At 39.6% G+C, this 19,710-nt stretch overlaps 1 protein-coding gene across 2 annotated transcripts in view; it reads left to right on the top strand.

Annotated features, from left to right (window-relative positions):
- Positions 1–19,710, top strand: part of LOC117235909 (ras-responsive element-binding protein 1) — a 104,883-nt gene that overhangs the window by 84,106 nt on the left and 1,067 nt on the right. For both annotated transcript variants that reach the window (XM_033498378.1, XM_033498379.1), the window contains 2 exons: positions 15,014–15,087; positions 15,290–19,675. In XM_033498378.1, coding sequence (XP_033354269.1) covers positions 15,014–15,087; positions 15,290–19,675 — 4,460 coding nt within the window. The remainder of the gene's footprint in view (positions 1–15,013; positions 15,088–15,289; positions 19,676–19,710) is intronic.

A 19,710-nucleotide genomic window follows, 5' to 3' on the forward strand; every position in this document is an offset into this window, starting at 1 on the left:
ATATTTATTTGAAATCTTTGTTCAATTTTGTCGATAGTATAAAATGTCGCAAACCATGGAAGAACGTAATATACGAATATGAATGTTATTAATTAAAAGAACGTACTATACTATAATGTCATTAGTTAAACGAACGTACTATCCTATAATATTATTAATCAAACGAACGCGTACTATACTACAATATTATTAATTAAACGAACTTACGTAAATATATATATATATATATATATTTACAATATATAGTAAGATGGAAATTTCATTAAGAATATCCGCTTGTTTCGTCAGACGAAAAACAGTCGAAAAGTTTCTTCTTATCCTAATAGCGTTCAACGTTCTTGGATCGTAACATAAATTACATAATACGAACGCAGCACGAATTATGTTACGATCAGATACATATTGGCCAAGAAAATTGTTCAATTTGTTTCCTTACCTTAGTGTTTCCTTATTTCAACGTGTGATTATGTGGTCATAAAGAAATAAAGCTTCACGATTGTCGTTACGCTTTACGAAAGCTTGGAGCAACGAGGTCGGTGGGAAAGAAATGGCCGATTCAAGCACAGCTCCACGTTCACCGACGTAATTATGGCGGTGTTACTCGTTGATTACATTCAATAATTTTATAATATCAGGAAGTTCTCATGTTTGTTTCTCGGCTAAGCATCCGATCAGACGTTTGTTTGCCCAGACCAGAGAAATTATTAAATATCATCAACGTTTACACATTTTTTGTTTACTTTCGTTCGACGTCTCCCAGCTGCTAACGTATTGGGTTGGCAACTAAATGATTGCGGATTTTGTCATTAGGTGATAATAACAAAATCCGCAATCACTTAGTTGCCAAGCAGATAATTCATCGCGATGATACGTAGCGGAGTATCGTGGACAACGTACGACAGAACGTAATCATGGCAATTGTTAACGAATACGATAAAGTAAGAAGAAGAAGAAAGTAGAGACACGAACACGGCGAGTAAACCGGCAATTTTTTATTTTTAGTCACGTTTAGCAGTTAATAATTGAAAATTGTCGAATGTTCTTCGCTTCGCCGCAGGAAACTTAATCCTGTCGTTGCTTGGAAAACTTTTAACCCTTTGCACTCGGAATTTTATTTCAATTTCGTCAGCAGCAGCTCCCAAGCAGTTTTTAAGTGTTTTATTTGAAATTTAATTTAACTAAAAAATAAGACGATTTAAATAGAAATTCATGTAAATACCAGTTTTATTAATACTATTATCGTATTTTGTAATTTTTAAACGTTTGATATACCTTGAAACAATTTCCAGGATACAATCCTGCTTTCCTTTTGTTGAGAAAATTTTGAGAGAAAATGTCGAGTGGGACTCGACAGAGAAGCTGCTGAGATAAAAACCGACGTCAAATCACACCCGACATAGGAGTGCGAAAGATTAATGGTAAATCCAATGCCGAGCTCGTTCACCTTATCCTTTGATTATTGCAATTATTTGATTATTATATCGTTATACTAAAAATCTAAAACAACGAAAGATTGCTTGGAGAAATAGGATTCATAGCCAGGATTAAATCCTATCTACCTACGTAACAGGCTTGATAGAGTTCCAATTATTTATAAATTGGAATTAATTTGTTTCTGTAAAAAGAAAAAGAAGAAATATAGCAGTGTGCAGTATGATAGTAATTTCCTTCCATCGAATCCGCGTTAAACGTGTCTCAGCCGCGTTTATCCATCGGGCAATTCGACCAAACCTTCGAGTTTCCCAAGAATTTCAACTGTTTCGATAATCCGGTTCAAAGAAATCTTCCTTACGCCGTTTAATTGGTATCTCGCGGCGTTTAATTCCGATCCGTATCAAATCATCAACTCGAATCAAATTCTCCAACTGCGTACAGTATCTTTGGAGCGAAACGATCGTAACAAACGTGTTCGTCAAACATTCGCCGAATCTCTTGATCGTGGTCGGTTTATTTCCGATAAAAGTATATTTTAAACGAATTGGCCGAAAGATAACAGGAAACGTTTCGCTGTTATCGATTAACGAGCTGGGAAACGTGGATGGGCGTGCTAGAAACAGAGAGAGAAACAGCTCGTTAAGATCGCCAGGCGTTTCGACTGGCCGAAAGCAAAACGAGATTTCCTCGTGCACGGAGAAAACGTGGACGAGCCGGAAGAAATTAGAATATCAGGATTAAAGATTCGTTCTGGTTTCGCCGCCAGGCCTGAGAAACAATTTTCCTCGCTTCGATCCGACCGCCAGACGAACGTTGCCTTTCATTTTTCATGCGTTCGTTGCACGGATGGATCCAAGCCGCGCTCCCGGTGTTCCCAAGAAAATCTTGAAAACGTGAGAAACGTGTTTCCTTCGCCGTTTGAACGTTCTCGCCGCGTCTATCGCGCTTTAATCCTCTTTGTGTTTATCCCGTTTCTATTAAAAAACCAGTAGTCGGGCAGCTGTGAACTACATAAACGAAAAAGGTACAGAGCGAAATGGAAAGTGAAAATTTAGAAAAAAGCAGAGATGAGAATTTTCCGATGGTATCCGAATTTCTTATATTATTAGACGTGATTAGTCGAAGGGAAGAGATCGTCTACACTTTACTACGGTTCGTTACGAAAATTACGAAAAATTTACGAAAGTTACGAAAAATTATGTTGAATAAACCATTCATCGAGCTATGTTTATATGAATAAGAAAAAAAAATGACGATTAACATAATAACTTTAATTTTTTCGACATAAGGATGATATACGAACGATTACATACTCTGAATACACGATAAACAATGTAATAAAACGTGCACGCGTTTTACGCACGTAACGCAACATGCGGAATACTGAGTATTCATACAGGAACACGCTCTTTATAACCATACTCGCTTAACTATGAATATTATGACAATTATTCGTCTATTTTTCACGTGCGTGCTTGCTATATTTCTATTAATAAAAACGACCTTCTCTCGCGACGTTATTTCTTCTTTTTTAATTTTTTCCTCTATAGATACGCGCGAAAAAATGGAATTCTACCGTTTCTCGTTGTCTGGAAAATAATTATCTCGTTCAACATTGTTCGATTCAGAATGAATATTCAGAGTGAATTCAGAGTGAATATTCGGATAAATCGAATTTTTACGTGATTTCTTCTTCTCGAAACACATTTGAAGGAAATAGGATCCGACTCTGATCCTATCGAAAATAACGTCTCGTTCGATGTACTAGGTGGTCTTTCGTTTTATAAGGAAATAATAGACGCGCCACGTTTTGTGTTTTGTATTATTTTGACGATCCATTTTGTTCTGTCGAGACGGACACCGCGACGTTTCACAGACATTTCACGTTTGTACGAAGGTGCACTGTCGTGAAAAACATGTTTGCCAAAGAAAGACACTAATAAAAGGAGAAGCTCGTATGGTACAGTTTAGTAGAATTATATTGGAGCGTTTATTTTGAAAATGGCACGGGTCCATTTTTGAAAAAGTCAGGAAAACAATGAATATACTTCAGTGCATTTCTTATTACCATCAATTTATTAATTAAGATTTATTAGCATTGGCATTTATCTAATAATATTCTTATTATTATTGGAAAGTTGACATTTTCGCAGAATTTCTTGCAAAAAGAAATTTTTCTTCCAACGAACGCACTTCTCTTATCGTAATTTCGCTACGAGTCGTTTTTCCTTCAGTCTATTTCCCATAGCTGGAAATCCGCCGTACTTTCTTCCTGTACTCTCTTAATTCTAAAAATAATTCCAAATAGAAAGGAACAAGCTAAACAACCAATACACACGAAGCAAAGAAAAAATCCATAATACATGAAACTTTTTCGTCGTCTTGGAGAATCGGATACGATCCAGAGACTGCTTCTACATTGTTTGCTCCCGTGATCTAGAGGTCAACTCCCGTGTTTACACACGCACAGATCTAAGTTTTCAGAGAAAGACTGTCGATCATGCTGCGACGAGATAATCACGCGCGTATATCTATATATATATATATATATATTTCGTAATCGTAATATTTCGTAAAAGTTCGAGCCGATCGAAGAAATCGTGTGATTATTGTAATATAGTCGTTCATATAAAATATGATACGTATACAATGATTGCTACGATATATAACAATAATTTCGCTTTTCCGTTCTTCTTCTTCTTCTCGCTTACGATATTTCGAGTGACGCTTTTAGCAAAATTAATTTCATCGTTTAAAGATAATACATAACAATAATAATAATAATAATAATAATAATAATAATAGTCGTCTTTCGCGACCTTGTCTCGGTCGGTACAAAGATTCTTTCGTATCTTCCGACACAATTCTTATTTGTAATTTCTGTTCGCGTGAAATAATACGTTGACTGCACTTGCTCGTCGCGAGAACACAATATCAATATCGATCGGACGCGATGAAATGGAAACTGAAGAAACGTATCGGATATCTAGCTACCTATAGCAATTCAGGACAATGTCGATGAAAACAGACGAGTAAATTGAGGATCAAATTTGATGTATATTAGTTTGATAGCGAGAACGTTGATCGTGCAAGCCGAACGTGGATCGTCGAGGTCGCCAGATTAAAGCTCGTTTAATCGAACTGATCAACGTATGGCTGGAAATAATTTGCCGGATTACTGGCAGAATTAAGAGAAGCGAAAGCTGGATGTGGAGTAGTCTCGTGATAAGGCTGTGTGATACAATTTAGATATCGATCTTTCATCGTCGCGAACCTAAGTCTTCTATCGAGTTGCCTCTTAATACTTCCGTGGAAACTTTGGACCCAAGAGAATTAGAATCTAATCTCGCTACATACTATACAAAGTCTGGCTGATAGAATATTGTTGTTCCATGTACAAACAGGAAAGTTACGATGGTATCGGCTATCACGATGTTGGATGCTTAGGATTTTACGAATATGTACAAGTACGTTCATCTTTGTTATTCTTAGTCCAGCCATCTTCTTATTTAGTATACGTATGCAGATCAGATGTACTCGCGAACAAAATATTAAACAGGCAATCGTAAATAGGAAGTGCGTGATAGAAAAGTTCATCGATCCGTTATTTATCGACTGACGAAGGTAATTGAGAGAGAGTTGGAAATTTCGAATTTTTTCCCTCCTTTAGTTTAGCATTGATATTCTGAATTTTATTTCGATATTAGATAGTTTCTTTTGGATATCGCTTTTCAGCTGCGATTCAGAATAAATGGCCAATAGGAATTTTGCCTCGTCTTAGGTTAGAAGTTAGAAGAAGATTGGAAGCTAAGAAATATACATTGGGAACCGCGAGAATCAGAAAGAATGTTAAACTTTGAAATAACTAGACTCGTCGGAATGGTCTCTGGAATTTTGTATCGAAATTTAGGAAACTTTTACCTGTAGCGGAAATTCTTGCACGTATCTAATGTTGGAGATTTGAACCGTGAAGAAAACTGTGGCGAGAAACGATTGTTCAATTTTCGACTTAACCACGTGCCTGTGCATACCATAAAATTCCCTAGAACTGATACGAAAATCCCTAAAACTGGGAACTCTGGAAGTCCAAACAAGTTGAAACACTGCTAACATCCAACGTCGCAAATGAGTTAGAAACTTTGAGAATCTGAATATACCGAATTTCCACGACGAATAGACGTTAACGAAAACACGATGGAAAGTAAAGCATTTAATACGTGGACATTTAAAAACACGTTGTATCACACGAATACCGAAATGACCACAGCGCAAAATAAAACTGTCGCTACGATACCCAATTTCCCGTGATCGAACAACCTGCCAGTTTTAAATGAAATGTTACTCGCAATTTGGAATTAAAATCGCCTGCGTAATGAAATTGGAAAGCTTATCCAAAAGTGAGATCAATCGACTATGACTTCCGTGGGGGCTCGTATATCACAGAGAGAGACGAAAGAGTACTAGAAAGGAAAAAGATGGGAGAAAAAGAGAGCGTATGTGTCACCCAGAGCGCATGGAGGGTGGCAGGGTGTTACGGCTGGGTAAGTCCAAGGTTGTCAGGGCTACGACTCTCGAAACACACTAACCGACCGCCATCTTTGCTTCTCCTGCGTGGTGCTGCGTGGGTGTATCCGAGCGTGAAGAGAGCGGGGACGTAGGGGGTGAGTGGGGGGAACGATAGAGAGAGGAGAGCGAGAGGAGAGCTAGGGAAAGAGCGAGCCTGGACGACAACGATGACGACGACGACGACGAGCTACTCGCTCGAAGAGACGAGACGAGTGAAGAAAACGAATGGTGGGGGGAAGGGGGAGGTAGAGGAAGATGAGAGCATAGAGAACCGAGGAAAAGGTGGAAATATGCGTAAAGTGAATTTATATGTACGTCGTGTAGGAATTACATCGTATAAAAGTTTATTCGTGTGGAAAAATATAAAATGTCCTGGCAATGTTCTATATACAGGAACGTTAATGTCTAACGTTATGGTAATGCTAGGTGTATAATAATAAACAGACTGCGGATATCTATGCTCAGATTCGTATCTTCGGCAAGATGATTGAGAAAATATAACCTAGATAGAGCATTGCCCGACATGTTGACTATTCTAATGGATTTCACATTTTTATATGGTTCTTATATTTTACACGTTACGTGTAATTTCGGGTGTTTCATATAGTTTTTGTTACGATGTGCATGTTATATATATGTTTGCATTTTTCAGTTTGTCGTAGATGCAGAAAAACCCGCGGACTGACGATTTGAGGTTAGTCTTGATAGCGACTGTTCTAAGTAATATGTACATTGTTTTTTTAGCCTAGTCTTGTATATACGTATACTATTGCCGTTGAAAGTAGTAACAAGTTAACAGCAAAGCAAAACATTCCCCGGATGAAATACGTGGAACTTTGTTCGTTATGTTCGTCGTCATAAATCTCTTTACTTCGTGATTCACGAAGCTTGATAGAAAGGAAATAAAAATTCCTACCGCCGATTCAGCATCACGCGACTACATCGGCGTCGATTTTTTCGACGATCAGTATCGCAGCATGAAATTGAGGTAAAAGTTTTAAGGTTAGGTTTAATCACGACACCGATCCAAAAGGCAAGGACAATAAATCAAGCAACCTAAAAGAAACGCAACAGCGATATAGGTAGATGCTACGTAAACTCATAACCTCAAAAAATTCCAAAGTCTCCACACAGCATCCCTCGACATGATTCGGTCTCGAAGCAAGAAATTTCACCTAGGAAGGATGGTGCAGAGGCCATTGACAAGCTACGGAAACGTCGAGTTCATTGCCTTCTTTTTCAAATCTATCGGGTAAAAGAACCTTTTTGAATCCCAGCGTTTAAAAACTCGCCTTTCAGGAAGGCAAGTAAATATCACGACAGGCATATGTATATAACGAAGGAGAGAAAAAGAAAAAATATGTATATATGTAACGAAACAGAGAGAGAGAGAGAGGGAAAACGTTCTGAAATACGAGCGAGAGATAGAGAAACGAGGAGAAAAGGGGACGCGTAGCAGAGAGAGGGAAGTTAGTGGAGCGAAGGAGAGGGGAACGAGATAAAAGCTCTGGACAGATGAGAAGCGGCCAATGGCGGGCATCTCCCCCACCAATGCTTCAGCGCAGCATCACTATGATTCGTAGGAGGCGCCGGTTGGCGGAAGTGCGCATGTACGCCCTCGATGGACTGACACTGCTCCCTTTTCCACGACTCCCTGCAACATGAACTCTCTCGCAGGGGGTGCATTGCGGATACAGGGCGTGGCGCACGGCCCTTAAAGAAAGACCCTTTCTGCTCAATGGCGATACGTACGCTATACCGTTTTGTATCTTACCGCTGAAAAATTATTCGAGAAACATCTCGATGCCGAGATTGACGACCGAAAGGAATTGGTTACAAGCGAATTTTTGTTCATTTGCGATATCTTCTAGACCTTTTATTTTGTTTCTTCTGCCCTATTTTTAGTTTGGCGCTGGCTGGATTTCACATTAAAAAAGATAGCAAACAGCGACTTATAGGTGAGGTTAGGTGAACATTAATATATATAATAATGATAGAGATGGTTTATCTACTTTGTATAGTCGAGGTTAGGTGAACTTTTTCTTAGAAATCTTGCTTTATTTAACCGAACGATGACAGTTTATTGGATGCAGTTTGACAATGGTGGGGATGATTTATCTACAGTTGAGGTTAGGTGAACAGTTTTTAGAAATCTCTGTTTTCTTTGACCGGATGATGATAGGTTATGGGATGAAATTCGATCTAACGATGATAGAAAGGGATGATTTTCCTACAGTTGAGGTTAGGTGAACATTTTTTAGAAATTATGGTTGCGATGAAAATATGGATTCGCGTTATCGTACATTGGCAACCGAACATCCAAAGTACGAGTACCTAAATTAGAACTTGATGGCAGACTTGAAGGTTGCACAAATAGAGCAACGTTGTTAACAATTTTGATTTTCGTTGGCAAGTTTGAGGAAATTATTCGATTTTCGAGTAATCTTTTATTTTGAATGAAATTTCTCTATGGAACGAAGAACGCTGTTTAGTATGAAAAATATTGACAAAACTCGAACACAGCGAGATTGAATGTTTTTCACTTGGCACGAAATTTGAAATTATCAATGAAAACCTGTGTCATTCGTATTTGTTCAACAATTACCAAAAGTGTTTTCAATTCGATTTGATTCTTCGATCGAATATACGATTCGAAGAATACTTCCGGTTCGAGGAATACGTAACACAAATCAGTTTTCGTGACCGAAGGCCGATCAGCGGTCAATATTCCTAAATATTTCTTTAATAAACCGGCAACGTTCATAAATCGATTTCACAACATCGTTTCGTCACCCGTCAACATTTTTCTTCGATCATTTTCAATTTTCGCTCTCTCGATCGTTTCCGCGTCCAACGATCGGAATCTCTGATAACTTCGAGAAACAAGTGTCGATAACGAAACATCATTCTCGATCGAAAATCGTAGAAAATCTGACGAACGATCTCGTAAAAAATATCTTCGCACTGATCTCTCGACAAACAACGCGTTACTTTCAACCTTACGTCCGATCGCTTTAGTCTAATTTCGCGCTTAACTTCCTTCTCTTCGTAACATATTATACAATTTTTGAACATTGTAAATTTGCCGCCAATTTTTATCATCGAACACGTTTACTTGTTTCCGTTTACATAGATTTTTCTCTCGCGAGTTCGGTCTACGGAAACTGAAGATTACAGTGATCCGAACGGATCGACAAACTGATCGAATTCGAATAAACGAAAATTACGAAACGATTTATTTCCATCGAAGAGAACGATCGTTTCGGAGAATCGTCGAGAATAATGGAATCTTTGGTCGAAGACACTTTGCAGAAGTTCTGTTCGACATAATCGACGTAGGAGCGTTGTCATCGTTTCTAACCATGGCGTACGTTTCTCTGAACTCTGCTGAATCAACAACAACGCGAACGTAATCGAAAAAATATTGTCATTCATCGAAGCGCGACGATTAAAAGAAGAAGAAACCTTATCGATCTTCTACGCTGCGACTGGAAGAAACGTTCCACGCCTCTTCTCTTCTTCTTCTTCTTCTTCATATCTGTAAAAGAAAATTCTTTCTTCGTAAGAAGAAACTTCCCAAAATGAACGAAACTTAAATTAAATGGAACTTTTTTTTATCTTTGCTGTTAGAAATCGTCGATGGTCGAAAGTGTCGTAAGTTTCGATCGACAGGTGGAAGTGGCCGGGGAAGAAAATAGAAATCGGTTTTCGTGGTTGACAGAGCCTCGTAACCATTGGTCTCCGATCGGCGATCGTTAGAAATGGAAAGCAGCTGGATTTCCACTTGTCAGGACGGACGGATCTGTTCCGAATTTCACCAGACTCGCCTGCTCCGTGTCTCTCCTCGATTTCATACGCCACCGATATTTATAGCGGACAGTCAACTGATTTATATTATTTTCTAATCTCTTCCAATTTTCAATATCGGACAGTTGCAACTACGTGAAATTTTTCACTCGAATTCCTAAACAGAGTTAGCGGCCACCTGATCGTTCGCGTTGTCTTCTCTCGTTTCATGTGACTCCTCGTCGCACTTTTCTCGCTTTTTACCATTTCCTGCAGTTTCCGATCGTCTTTTACCATTTTGCGAGTATTTGGCCTGAATCATTGGGCTGAAAAAATATTAAATATTTACGTATGTGCCTGAGCCAAGTTCTCTTCCTTATAAAAAATAAAAAATAAATCAAATACACTACTACTACTACTACTGCACACGTACATAGAAGCTAAATCGCAATTTTTACAAAGAAACTTAAATATCCTGTTCTAAGATTCGTATCTCTATTTTATATTATTTTATTGAATTACATATAATCATTTCGTTCTATTTCTATTGTTACGTTCGTGCATAATTCAATAAATTAATATAAAACAAAAAGCATCGTGCGTCTGTTATTCCCTTACGAAAGGAAAGAAACTTTTCGGACAACCCAATACGTAACTGTGCGTGATTTCAACCGAACGTAACAAATTGCAGACTGAAAATGTTCACGTCTGAAATTGCCAATTTTTGCGCTTCTTTCAGGCTTCGATGTTTAGCGGTGGCGAAATTTTTGTTGGCTTATCGATTAAACGTATAATCTGTTATCGATCAATTTGAAGTTAATCTTTCAACGTGGACTTGATTTTTCAACGTTGATCGGCTGGATGCGAGGTGTCGGTTGACTGTAACATATCATTCGAGATAATACTTAAAAAACGAAATTTCTCGAAATCCAGATAAGAAGGTAGTCACGCTTGCGCAAAAGATAAGTAGGTTTTTTCATTTGCCAGCTAGATAAATGTTTATTTACTTTGCAGCAACAAGTTATCAGGCAGGCTTTTGCGAGCACGTTGTTACCCTTTAAACATTTCCTATACTTACATAGGTATCTGGCGCCATCAAATAGATAATCTTGAACTTGGAGAATCGATCACCTGCGTTTCAAATGCTCTTCAATAATTTTTACAAAATATGAACATCTTCTAAGAACTGAAAACATATCATTTCTATTTGCCAACTTTACATCTCGTATTTCCACTGAATATTTACCACTCGTACGTTGCTTGGTAAAAAGTAACTTCTTCAATAAAAATATCCTTTAAAGAATCCTCAAATTCGAATCGACATTTATCTTCGACTATGCGAAATCGTGTTACGTGCTCGGATTTATATCGAAATATTCACAAGCCAACGTTATATTCAAGCGTTTGCCGATGCAGAAAATTCAGGTTCGTGCTGAAATATTTCAATCGTTTAAATCATTTCTCATTTAAATGGAGAGATTGAAGTAACTGAAAAGTACAGATACTTCGACTTCAATTCAAACATTCAAATATTGTCTACCTATTTATGTATTAGGTTATCCGACAAGTTTGTTTCGTTTCATAAGATGATAATAGATGAACAAGAATTTCTATTTTATATTATTTTATTGAATTACGTATGATCCACTTCTATTTCTATTACGTTCGTGTATAATTCAATAAACTAATGTAAAACAAAAAACATCGTGAGTCTATTATTTCCTTACAAAACGAAAGAAACTTTACGGACAACCTAATACAAATTCGAAGATCGGAAATATAATATTAATAAATATTATACTATCACATAAAATGAATGTTCAAATTTCGATGTTCGAATTCATTCAAATTCACATCTAAATCGCGTTTAAAATCGTAATGTTATGATTCTCGCCCAATTACATACATAGACAAATTCAAACTGACATTTATACAAACTATGACGATACCAACCAACTAATAAAAATAACGACTTACACGATGCTTCTGACATATATCTTTATTTCGTGAATTGTTCTTCCTCGACTTATTCCTCGGCTAAACCTGTTTCAAAACTACAGTCAAATCGCGATCGATCGAAATTTATTAGGTTGGCAACTAAGTGACAATACAACCTAATGACAAAATCCGCAATCACTTAGTTGCCAACCTAATAGAATATTACCGAGGTATTCGCACTAAACGATCGATCAAAGAATCATCCTATATACTTTTTTTCTTTCTTTTTTCTATCCTCCATCACATCGTTTCGATCAACGAATCTTCCATCGCCTACGTTGAATCGTCTCGTTTGATCACATTAAGCGATTTTCACCGGTGTTTGACTTATGGTGGCCCTATCGTGCGCACAGTGCTCGCTCTTGTGGACGAAGCTTTAAACGCGACGAAACGAGAAACGAGTGGAGGTTAGGTCGTGGCGGTCGTCCACGTACATCATTCGTGTCGAATTTATTCGCGCGCTTAAACGCCAACCTGTCCGCTAAACGTGGACGCAAACCGCAAGTTAAATCGGAGTAGAGTTAAACTGGCCGAAAACCCGTTTGGCCCGCGTGATTTACGCGCATGAATCGAGTCACCTGGCCGACGCGTTTGTCAGCGGAATGCCAGGCGTGTGAGACCGGCTTTAATCGCACCTGTTCCTCTCGTCCTGCCATCGAATCGACGAAGACCGGGCCTGTTCTTGTGCCAGCGATTTGTCCGCTAGGTTTCTATAGGCTCGTCGTCTTATTAAAATCAGACGCTTGAAACGATTTGGAATTGTTTACAGGTGCAGTACACGTTTACGACGAGAAGTTTCAGGGATGGAAATTCCAATGGCAATTTGTTATACTTAGAGATATAATTATATTTACATTTAGTTATATAATTATATATTTATACATTGGCAGAAATGTTGGTAGAAATGTTGTATTTTTATTAATTGTAGGTAACTGTGAAGTACTATGATAGTTAGAAATGTTTATATCTAGATACATATGTACGGTAATTACGTTTTGTAATTACGAATATAATTATGAACGAAACAGAGAATCTCATTTGAAATATATAGTCTGTTTATCTAGCGTGCATATACATTCTTGCATATTTCAATTTGCCGCAGAACGCATCAACGTGATCGCGGTAAAATTACATTTAGGTCTGTGCAAGACGATTAAATGGCAAAGAAGCTCGAATGAATTATTCAATTCGTAGAATTAAAAGCAAAGATTAACTGTATATCGAACACACGTGTTGCAAGATCATTTTGATAGCGTTACACTTTTCTTCTTGAGCGTGTAACGTTGTAACAAGATTTGACATAATGGAAACTTTGAATATTTCATAGATTAAAATAGCGATAATATTGCACTTAAATATTACTCAGATATATAGATAAGAGAACGATAGAAGATCGTTCGGTATTTCTATCGAGCTTTTATCACAGGTTTATTCGTCTTAACTTTTTCTTCATACTCTTTCTGCTTTTTTCACATTCTTCCTTCTCTGTCCAACGAAAACGTATTTCTACGATCGACGATCTCCGCTTATACAACGACGAACGACGAAACTGCACAGGAGAGGAAATATGAGGTTAAAAAACATCTACGAAATCTTCAGTCTTCTCGGTAATGTTAGAGTCGATCTAACCATTGATCGTCGATAACAGAGCAAAGATGTTTCGCCTGTATCGTGTTACGGCTCGAATCGACGACGCACGACGTTGTCGTTGCCGCTCTTAATCTGCTTTCTTGTCGGATGAAAAGAGAACGCTCGAGCGAGATAAAGCCGATCGTACAAGATCACGTTCGTTTGCGCTACTGGAATTTTTATTTTCAAAAGCTCTCGAACGCGCTATTTCCTCATATTTCACCGTTGTTTATTCGTATATCGCAATCGCAGCGTAGTTCTTCCATTCCAGCGTAGTTCTGCATTCGTTCTTTATAAGATTACCGATTGATACTTCGAGACGAGTTGCTCTTAGTTTGTTTCATCCAATGTTTGCTTCTCATCGGTTTCGTTTGCGGTTCCCAGTGAATTTTCTTAGTTGCGGTTTCGTGGATTCGAATTAGGACAAGTCGATTTCGCTGAACGATCGTGATGGTACAAATGATCTCTATCGCAAATAATTACGTGTACACTGATCTCGCTGTTAGGTCATTCGAATTGTTTCGATACGCAGATAAAATTTCTAGTTACGTCAGTCGATATAACAGAACCCTTCAACGTTTCAGGTAACTTAACGATACGCTTCAGACACGTCTAATAATATAATCTCCGAATGTCGTCGCTTTCAGATATTTCATCGAGTAATAATATCTGAAGTTTATCGATATAACGCAAATCGTAATAAGAGTTCGGAAATAATAATAACTGAATTATCGTCGATTTTTAACAAATCACACAATCGATAATTTCAAACGACGAGACACTTCGCGGCTACGAAATTTTAACATCTATATGAACGTCGTATCGATGTTGTAATATTTTTGTAACGATACTGGACATTATTTTCGACATCATATCGTTCTCGGAAGTTTGCTCCAACGGTAGCCTGCAGAATAGAAAAGACTTAGTAAATAAGGACGATTGTGGTTCAAGTAGCTGATAAGTGTCATCGTAGCAGCCTCGAGGCGTTCTTTGCGGTCGTTCTATCAGCTTCCGGAAGACGCGCGTGGTTCGCGTCTATTTCTATGACGCGATCGTATCGCTCGCTTGCTACAATTTAAAAAATTTACAAACAATAACCCATTATCGAGCCAGATGAAATTGCTATCGGTTAGTTACGCGTATAGAACAGCTGAAAATTCTAACCTACTTCCAAGTACAGCGATGATCTTTGTCTCGTAGAAGAAACTTCTCTTATTCGATATATTTTGGAAAATAATCCTATCTAATATAGTTATATTAGAATCGTTATATGAATGAACGATGTGAAAGTAATGATAAATCGACGAAGACAAATGTATCATCGACATCTTAAAAGCCAATATCTCGATGGAATTTATTTATTTTGTTTTTTTACGCAGAAAGATTATCACTCCGTAAGCCTAAAAATGTATCGATATCAGATATCAAAGGATTGATACTGTAGTTAGGATAATAAGACAATAGGTTAGGATATATAAGTTCTAAAGAAAATTTGAACAATATAGGAGGGTATAGACAACGTTGTTTCGACTTTAAATCAAGTATCAAGATATTAATATAGATTGCAACTGTCTTACAGTGATTTTCCTTTATGTTTCAGTTACTGTTAAGAACGGACCCACCCAGGAAAATGAGAACGAAGCACCAGCTGATGCTGCATCCTCACCATCTAGTGTAAGTTCAAATTGCATAAAAGTAGTCCAGTCAAGTAATATAAAAGTACCTATTTAACAAACTCCGTTGTCGCCATCTATCACCATAACTTGTCACCTAACGTGTATAGCTATTAATTATCTTTAAATACTCCGCTGTATATTATTTTATTTACTATTCGAGAATCAAACTCGTTTAACAGTCTCCGTACTTGTTTCTGCAGGTTGAACTACCAGAAAGCGCACACCCATGTCCAGCTTGTTCGACCGTTTTGCCCACCTCCAGGGAGTTAACGAACCACCTACGCGGCCATAATTCGCCTCGCAGCACAGACTGTAGCGGCGAGGATGACTATTGCTGCGGCGTGTGCAATAAGGTGCTGAGCTCTGCAAGTTCCCTCGACAGACATGTGTTGGTGCACTCCGGGGAACGGCCGTTCAAATGCAAGTACTGTGAGATGGCGTTCACCACGAACGGCAATATGAACAGGCATTTGAGGACAGCGCACAGAGGCGCCTCGCCTAACAGCTGCACCGACTCCGAGGGTAGCAGCGACTCGGACAAATCATCCAGGCAGCGACATCTCGAGGAATACAACAACAACGAGATCACAAAAAGAAACTCGCCAAATATCGGGGACAAACGGGACGAGGAACAGACCTCGTCGTTAACTGGAAAGAGAAAGTATCCTAACTATGCGAGCGACAGCGAAACACAGAAGAGGCACAAGATTCTTCTAAATAGCTCGAGAAGCGAGATGAAATCGAGATCGGACGACAATCAGAACGTTTACAATTGTCCAGTATGCGGGCGACAGGATTTTGCCACTGGCGCCATCTTAGAATCGCATCTGGAACGAAGTCATCCGGAATTCCCCGCGAAATGCGACACGTGCAACTTGTCGTTCAAAAACCACAGAGTACTGAATCTGCATCGGTTCATGATACATTTCGCGGAACACTCGTTGGGAAATACCACGAGAAATCTGAGAAACTCGATAGTAGGTTTCAACGATTTAACGTTCGTTGATTTCTCGTCCGATAAGTTCCCAGCAATAGCTAGAGCTGTCTGCGAACAATCGCTTCACCGGCCAGCTTCCGGCGAGGTAGCCAAATTCCAATGCTCCAAATGTCTGCGAGCATTCCCTTGTAGATCCGCGTTGGACGCCCACGAAACTGACTGCGGCACGATGAATTTGCAAAGCAGAACAACCGACGATAGCCAATCGAGAAGAGACGATTTCTTCGCTGGCTTGGATCTTCAAAACAAGGCTGCTTTGAGGGAAGCGAAGGAAGGCAAAGATCTTGCCGATATCCAGAGTATCATATCTGTCACCTCTGGACCTATCTTACAGAATTTTCGATCAGACACCAGCACACCCGAGAACAACATCAAATTTAATACCAGTGTAAACTCTTCTGGTAGTTCAAGTACGTATTGCACAGAGTACCACGAGGAGGAAGCTCAAGACGCGTTTTCTGCGGAGTTCAGAAAAATGAAATTGAAAGGGGAGTTCCCTTGCAGGCTCTGTTCCTCGATATTTCCTAATCTAAGAGCCCTAAAAGGTCACAACAGGGCGCACATGGGCGTGGGACCTGGCATGCCATATCCTTGTAATATGTGCCCTTATACCAGCACTGATAAAGCGACTCTGGTGAGGCATCTGAGGTCTCACAATGGCGACAGACCTTACGAATGCTCTCTCTGCAATTACGCTTTCACAACTAAAGCAAATTGTGAGCGCCATGTACGAAACCGACATGGAAAATTGACAAGAGAAGACATTAAGAGCGTTCTCATCTATCATCCAAATGAAGATTCTACGAACGAGAACGTGGAACGTGGAAACTCACCCAGAGTTTTGAAGGATGAAGTGAGGAAGAGCCTGGTATATCCGCAAGAACGCGAAGATCTTCACCACCAGGCGCAAATGCATTATCCTCCGGTTTCTATGGAGGTAAGAGGTGAGATCAGAATAATAGAAGAGGCGAAGCTGCAAAATTCCTCGATGTCGATATACAGCACTAGCCACTTTGAAAAAAATGATGCGTTTTCAAGACATGGTCAGCCTTTGGAGCTGACCCAAAGGAACTCCGAGGAGACAAAACCTGGTCAAGATGCCAAATCGGATTATTCGAAGTTGGACGACGATTTGGAGTCGAGATCGTCCGAGGGTAGCGTATCTCTAGTCACAGAAACCAAAACAGATTCGCACCAAAGAATACAAGCTAGTCCTATGAATTTAAAAAAAGGTCTCAACATATCGGAAAACATAGGCGAAGACGGTCCGTTGGACCTTTCCATGGACGTACTGGATCTCAGCAAGAAGTCGAAGGAGAAGGAGGACGATAACTTCGCCGCGGCCCACGAACATTTTGGAAAAAACCAAAAAGATTTGTACAGTGCTACCAGTCAATTATTGTTGACCGAGGCTTTGTTGAAGGCTGGCCAGGGTAGCTCTCAACCTACATCTCTGGAAGCTCTGTACGCTAACGCAATCTACAGAAACTTCGGTACATTCCCTGGTAGCGTAGGAGCTGGAATATTGCCACCGTACATGTTCAATCCTCATGTCTTTGGCCAGGATTTCTCTATGAAGGAAAGATTACAGAAGGAATTGGTCAGAGGTCTACAGTTGACAAGTGGAGGTACTTTGGTGGAGCCACCCATAGGTAGCGCGGGATTTACCACCTTTTCTCAAAACAGAGACATGAATTCCCAGTCTCATTCAACAACCGACCAAAGTGAATATGCCAAATTAATATCTTCTAAGATGGCCAACAAGAGTCTAACAACCCGCGATAAATCAGACAATCTCCCCTCGTCCAATTCTGTGAAGATGGTGATCAAAAATGGAGTCCTGATGCCTAAACAAAAGCAACGGAGGTACAGAACTGAGAGGCCTTTTACCTGTGAACATTGCTCAGCGAGATTTACCTTGAGGAGCAATATGGAAAGGCACATTAAACAACAACATCCTCAGCACTGGAGCCAGCGACCCAGAGGAGGTCACTCGACAAGGGGAAGACCACCTTCCAGCCATCCTACGCTGATTCAAAACCTTGGACAGGCAACTTCTCAAGGCAGTCAATCGTACAACAACATCCTGCCAAAAGTGGAACAGTCAACGAATCCGGAATTTACGAGGCATTCTATCTCCGACCATGTGAAGTACGCTATCCTGGCACAGCAATTAAAGGCAAACAAAATGGAAGACAATGACTCTGAAGAAGAACTGGTCATAGACGAAGGGCCACAGGAGAAAGAAAATCAAGAATCTCAGGATCAAAAGGAGAAGAGTCTGTTGAGAGGACAATTGGAAGCCACAGAATCTACGAAAGAAACTGTAGTGAAAGAAGAAGCCATGGAATGTTCAGACGATGGCCCAAACGAGACAAATGTTGAGCTGGAGAAGAACAAACAAACTGTTACTGAACAACAGAAAAAATCTGACACGGAGAAGGCTACTGTGACGGAAAATTCAGTTGAAAAGAATCCTGACAGAGTGATCAAAACGGAATCAGTTAATATGAACAGCGAGAAGATGGAGGATGGAGCACCTGATCTCGCTAGCGTGTCAGAACTGTTAGACAATGCCTCCCAACAATACCAGCAGTTTCAACCCCAGTATTTAAGCGATGAAGAAGGTCTAGTAGCATCGAACAGTGATTGCAATAATTCTGGCAGTGATGAGAAATCCGACTCTGTAAATTCATCACATTCGACGAACGCGTCGAAGAAAAAAAAGAAAAAGAAGAAAAAAAAGAAGAAATCTGCATATTCAATGGCCCCGAACAGAGTAATCTGTCCATACTGTGAACGACCATTTCCATGGACCTCGTCTCTCAGACGACATATTTTGACACACACTGGACAGAAACCTTATCAATGCGTTCACTGTTCGTTGCTATTCACAACGAAATCCAACTGTGACCGTCATTTGCTCCGAAAACATAAAGCAAATCCGAACAAGATGCGTAGAGTTAGGAACTCTTCTTCTCCAGATTCTCAAGCGGTCATCAGCAATAGTAACTCGTTCTCCATGAGGAACGTTCCTGAAAGACCCTACAAATGCAATCAGTGTCCCAGCTCAACATTTTCAACGTTGGGTAACCTAAAGAAACATCGTTCCACTAAACACGCTCGGAAGATGAAGACCAGATCGGACACTCCATCCAGTGAACCTCAAACCAGTCCACAGGAGTGTCCAAAGCCGAATAACGAACAAACTGATTATGATAGTCAGTCTTCGAGCGTGTCTGAAGGGATAGAAACTTCTTCGATGCCAGGACTTACCAAATCGAATTCTAGCGCTTCACAATTGGCCAACGAAACAGCTAGGTCAAGGAGACCTTCACCGAGATCATCACCTGGGCCCAGTGATGTGCCTTTTAAGTGCCACTTGTGCGATTGTGGTTTCGCAGAACGACACGACTGCCTCGAACACATCAAAATGAACCACAAAAAATCCTACGAAATGTTAGTGGCGAAAGGGGCACTGGACATGGACATCGACGCGGTTGAAGACCAACAACAACCACCACCGCAACATCATACCAGCGACGGAGAAGAAAAACGGGGACGTTTCCCAGACTATAGTAACAGGAAGGTAAGAACGTCTACCTTTTTAAGAAAGACTTATAC

This window comes from Bombus vosnesenskii, unplaced genomic scaffold (genome assembly GCF_011952255.1).
Source record: "Bombus vosnesenskii isolate JDL3184/JDL3185 unplaced genomic scaffold, Bvos_JDL3184-5_v1.1 scf7180000013334, whole genome shotgun sequence".
NCBI classification, from domain to species: domain Eukaryota; kingdom Metazoa; phylum Arthropoda; class Insecta; order Hymenoptera; family Apidae; genus Bombus; species Bombus vosnesenskii.